General features: G+C 41.3%; 1 protein-coding gene across 1 annotated transcript; it reads left to right on the top strand.

Moving 5' to 3' along the window:
• The first annotated feature begins 580 nt into the window (after window positions 1-580).
• Window positions 581-3007, top strand: LOC137747399 (uncharacterized). Its single transcript, XM_068487507.1, has 3 exons — window positions 581-1802; window positions 2293-2521; window positions 2630-3007. The coding sequence occupies exons 1-3, from the start codon at window positions 883-885 to the stop codon at window positions 2792-2794; spliced, it is 1314 nt and encodes a 437-aa protein (XP_068343608.1). The 5' UTR covers window positions 581-882; the 3' UTR covers window positions 2795-3007.
• Window positions 3008-5480: the final 2473 nt, after the last annotated feature.

The raw sequence follows: 5480 nt of genomic DNA, 5'->3' as shown, positions 1-5480 counted from the left end.
CCATGTCAGGTAAATTGCCTTTCTTCTCGTTCTTTAGCCGGTTACGCATTGTATTATTGGTGATATTTTTTGCATTATGCATGAAAGATGGTAAATAATTAGATACTGTTTAGCAAATTTTACCAAAAAATATAGGAGGGTGGTCCCCACTTGCTATAATACCCACCGGAATATAAAATATAAAATATTTTGCTATTTTTCCCACGGGAGCATTTTGCTACAGATTAACTAATATAATTTAAAAGAAAAAATCTCTTCGGCCTAGTTTAACATCGTGGAACTGCGTAACAGGTGAACATTGCTCGGAAGGACGGTAACGTGGAGGTGGCACGTGCCGGCCTGCACAATAAAGTGAAAAGGAGCCGAAGCCGAATCTAAGATCCGACGACCACATCTTTCCCATCAAGACCGGGGCTATCCCAATCCCATCCAACGGTTCAGAACTCATCATCAAGATCCACCGTCTGATGAGAATCTGACGGTGTCGATTAAAACTCGCTCCCTCTCTCTCCCCAACGCTGCATCAATAAAATCAAAAGGCTCGAAGCCGGTCCAGTTCTCCTGACAAAAACTCCAGACTCACACACACACACTCTCCCTCTCTCTCCTCACTCTCTCTCTCTCCCCGGTTTTGAATCTTCAGGAGAGTTGCTGGTTTTTCAGTTGGTGCTAAATTGCGCCGGCAGTAGGTCCAGCGGTAAGTTAACGTGCGCCGTGGGTGTTTTGCGCGTGAGATGTCGCCGGTGTGCTCGATAATACCAGCGACGTTGGTTATAAGAATCTCGCGGTGCAGGAAGTCGGTTTAGTATCCAGAAAAACAAGTGAAAAAGATTCGATCGTCGGACGGTTGGGGTTTAATCAATCGATCAGTTGGTTTTCTAAATGGAAGGTCAGAAAAGCCACGCGAAGCTCACGAGGACCCAGTCGTCGCTGCTGCGGTCGTCGCCGACGATTCGATCCTCCATTCACAGCCTCAACTCCGTCACGGAGGAGGACGTCTTTGCCGCCAACGAAAACCACCACTACGACGAAGAAGAGCAGAAACCCAAGAATTACAATCCCGTACCGACCCACCAGAAATCCGGGTCGACCCGGATCAACCACCAGCACCTGGCGATGGCCACCGTCACACTCTTCACCCTCTTCAGCTTCTCCGGCTTCTTCTTCTTCTTCTACCTCCGCCGCGAAGAAATACCCATCTCCGAAAACCTCCTCCTGGCGCTGGTCTTCGTCGCCTTCACGCTTTTCTTGGCGAACAAGAACAAGGGTCTGATCAACCGCAGCGTCTCCGTCCTCAAGCATTCCTGGGACGAGAATGCAAAGCGGTGCTGCTTCCACCGGTTCTACAAGACCAACGGAGGCGCGAAGCCGGTCCAGTGGTTCATCGGGTCGGACCCGAACCCAAACAAGACCCGGAAGGAAAAGAAGATCATAAGGGAAGGGGTCGAATTCTATAGCAATGGGGATTTCTACGAGGGGGAATTTCACAAGGGGGAGTGCAATGGCAGTGGGGTCTACAATTACTTGGTCAACGGCAGATACGAGGGGGATTGGATCGACGGCCGATACGACGGCTACGGGATTGAGGGCTGGGCGAGAGGGAGCAGATACAAGGGGCAATACAGGCAGGGAGTGAGGCATGGTTATGGGGTTTACAGATTCTCGGCGGGAGATTCGTATGCAGGGGAGTGGTGCAATGGGCAGAGCCACGGCGTCGGAGTGCAGACTTGCTCCGATGGCAGCTGCTATGTTGGTGAATTCAAGTATGGCGCCAAGCACGGCCTCGGTTGCTACCATTTCAGGTCAGTTATTCGGTTCTTGGTTTTGAAAATTTTCGGGTCTTCGCCATTGTTTTTTATTTCGACTCGTTTGATATTAGTTGGGCTTTTGGGTTACCAAATTTGGGTTGTTTTCCTTTTTACTGCTAGTGCAGTAAAGATTCAATCTTTTTGTTCAACTTTCGAATTAGATTTTGTTTGTTGGTTTAAATTTGAATTTGATAGATGTTAGGTTTTACCATAGTTGAACTGTTGATGGTGAATGAAACAGTGAAATCTGGTAGTTGTTGTGTGGTTGGTTGTCTGTGGGTATCTTGGTGTTAATACATCTGACCAAATCTCTGTTTTGTTCTTTTACATTTTATGGTCAAGAATTTGATTTTGTAGACCACCTTTTTGAGATTTGTTTCCTCAATTGTGCATTTATGAGTAAATTCTTCTTTCAACTCACTTGAGCTAGTTGAATTTTCTTGCTGCGATGCAATTCGATTGACGAATTCGGTTCTGTTTGCAGAAATGGAGATAGATATGCCGGTGAATATTTTGGGGACAAAATGCATGGATTCGGCATCTACCACTTTGCGAATGGTCATTGTTATGAGGGGTCATGGCACGAAGGCCGGAAGCTAGGCTATGGCGTTTACACTTTTCGAAATGGCGATGCAAGATGTGGTATATGGGATGGTGGCACCCTTAAGCACCCGCTTCTGCCGCTAACCGATGCAGTTGTTCGAGCAGTTCAGGTATTTTATAGTCTCATTCAAACTAGTACGCAAACATATTACACTTCCATGGTTAGCATATACTCAATTTATTCGTCGCTCATTCTTTTGTTGGTATTGAAATTGCAGGCTGCTGGGAAAGCAGCGAAGAATGCTGTTAACCTTCGGCGAGTGGACGAACAAGTGAACAAGGCAGTCATGGCTGCGAACAGAGCCGCCACTGCTGCCAGAGTTGCTGCTGTCAAAGCCGTTCAAAACAGAATGGACGGAAAATTTTGTGATACGAGTGTCTAAAAGACACCATCTTTTCTTTTGGTAGTGTAAATTTTCACTAATTTTAAGTGCTTTCGACAATGTCAACCCGGCGAGCAAATGCTGATCGGAGGTTGAGAGAGAGAGAGAGTGTGTGACTGAGAGCATGTTTTCGAGGCTTGGATCATCACACTGTAACTTGTACATACATCATGTATATGAAATGGAAGAAGAAATTTCTGACGAGTTTTTGCACTTTTCCGCTTTACGTTACATTATTGTAGGGTTATTCTTCTGCATCACGTTACATTATTGCGTTGTCGCAATCATGAGACCAAATGTTTGATCCCAGTCTGTCAACCTCCTCATGCTCATCAACTTATCGTTAATGTCAGGGCCTTTTAAAAGTAGACCAATTGGTACCACAAAATCCTATCTTCAATTTCAGTTACATTAGACGAATGGGGGATACGTACTAGTCCTAGCTCACTGCTCTGCATCTTCACAACGTTTTTCGGGGCTCGAGAAAGGATTCGTCCCCCAAATTTTTATCGAGTGAACATAAATTGGTAGATACTAATTAATTCTTGATCTTGTGAAATTTTTTATTCGTTAATAAAAGAAAACATAAGTAGGTTTCACTTCTAATTCAACTTTTTTGAAACTTAGTTCAAAATATCAATTATTATGTTGAATCATTTGACATATTATATTGTAACTTTCAACGGTTCAGATTGACAATTTAATATCGGAAATAACTAATTAACAAAACACTCTACTTGTTCAACAGTCTAGATTGACAATCTGATTGCGCATGACGATTTGGTAAGGAACTTTCTCATATGCATATATTCCATGGTCTTTTCAATTTGCAGATGAGTTTGTCCTTGCTCAACCTTTCCCGTACATGGACCTTCCGACCATTTCATTGCCACGCCCGTTTACCAGAAAATGTAAAAGATGAGTAGTAACGTGAGAAGATGGGGCGTATTCCACTATGCATAATGCCACTGTGCCACCACAACGCTCCCACCCACATGTGCTCGAATGTGACTATTACTTGACACACCCATATGAAAGTCTCTCATCTTAAAGCTCTTTCAAATGAAAAAAATCCTCCCCCGATCTAGCAATGGTTTGTTCACCGATTAGCTTTTGTGTTTTTGTCTTTTTTTTTTCTACGCTTCTTTTTTGGTGTGGTGAGAGTAGGAGTGGGCACTTGAAACCAGAATTCGAAATCGAAATTAAATTGAACTGTACCGAAGAGTTTGATTTTTGTGATTTTGAAACGATTTCAGTTTAAAGTCGAATCGCAAACTGAATAAATAGTTTGGTCTCAGTTCTTAGCATCTAGAACCGATTGAAATCAAACCGCACTGCAGAATATATATAAAAAAAAAATATTAATTTAATACCCAATTTGGAGTTGGGGTGTAATTGGTTACTCTTGCAGGCTTTTTAAAGTCTATAACAACTAATGTACGTAATTTATTTTGGTTATGATTTGAATTCAAGCATCGTCTTTCTTGCTCTTAATCTACATCCACAACCACAACAAATTCCAAGGCAATTCAAGCTTTTAATTCACAAGGTTCAGTGACTTCTCATCCATCACTTTCACTCTCACAAGATCCGAGGTCTAAGTCTTGCATTCTCAAGCTCAAGGACCTCCTAAACCTTTGGAGAGTAAGTGTCCAAAAGGAAAAAGACCGTGAATGGATTGAACAATTTAAAGTAGTGACTTGAAACAGCAAAATTGTTTTGTTGAATTGCATAACCTTTTTTTTTTTCAAGTTGTACTAATGTCATAATGTATTTTAACGTTGAACTATCGAACCAAAACTGAATGGTTTTGCTCCATTTCGGTTCTTACTCCATAATCGCATTGAACCAAACTGTACCCACCCACAGAAAAGAGGCCTCCTAATTTTATTCAGAACACTTTATGTATTTTCTAATTGAGCATATCTTTACCGTTAAAATGAAACTACTTTGTTCATTACTTTAGAAAAGTCAGTTTCTCTTGCCTGTACATCAAAGTTTTACATGTGTATTTAAATTTTATTTATGTTAATTACAACGACTAGAAATCACTTGTTCCATACCAAGAACCAAACAATACTACTTGTATAAAGTTAGGGAGAGCGTTTCCGTACTCCCCTCTTCATCTTTAGCACTGTTGTCCTTAATTATGTTCGTTAATTTTCCTTATGTATTCAATCAAATGACTAGAATAAAATAAAAGAGTTCAAAAATCATTCCGTAGAGTTATAAGTGTTCGAATACAGGTGATATTATCTACACTACGAAGGAGAGTGCTCAAAATCAATAAATGAGTTAATATTAGTTGATTATCCAACATACATTTTAATTATTAATCTAGTGCTAAGCAGCCATGTGCAGTCCTCATCTAGTAGGATAATATTTAGGAGGATTACAGTATTATTTATACAAAATTAGGACATCATGTGGGGGTGGTGGGTGGGGGGAGGAGGGTTCTTGTCTCGGCGCTAAATTCTTTCAACTTTTCGTGCTTGCTGGATCCACAATCTCTGTTGCATCCCAATATAGAATGAACCAAAATTAAAAAAAAAACCAGAAGAATTTTCTCTCTATCCTTTTATTTTATTTTATTGTATTTTTTTTTTAACAAATGATATATCCGCACTATGGGAGTGGGGGACTAAGCTAAGCCTCGTAATGAACCAACAATAATGTGGTTCAACTT

The sequence above is a fragment of the Pyrus communis genome, chromosome 1, assembly GCF_963583255.1.
Source record: "Pyrus communis chromosome 1, drPyrComm1.1, whole genome shotgun sequence".
Classification (NCBI taxonomy): domain Eukaryota; kingdom Viridiplantae; phylum Streptophyta; class Magnoliopsida; order Rosales; family Rosaceae; genus Pyrus; species Pyrus communis.
Note: the sequence above shows the minus strand (reverse complement) of the source record. Positions and strands in the feature narration are given on the sequence as shown.

Bases quoted from the DNA above. Each gene is read 5' to 3' on its own strand.
- LOC137747399 (XM_068487507.1), top strand. From the start codon at position 883: ATGGAAGGTCAGAAAAGCCACGCGAAGCTCACGAGGACCCAGTCGTCG. The intron at 1,803-2,292 runs GTCAGTTATTCG...TTCTGTTTGCAG, and splicing joins CTCGGTTGCTACCATTTCAG to AAATGGAGATAGATATGCCG. The intron at 2,522-2,629 runs GTATTTTATAGT...TTGAAATTGCAG, and splicing joins CAGTTGTTCGAGCAGTTCAG to GCTGCTGGGAAAGCAGCGAA.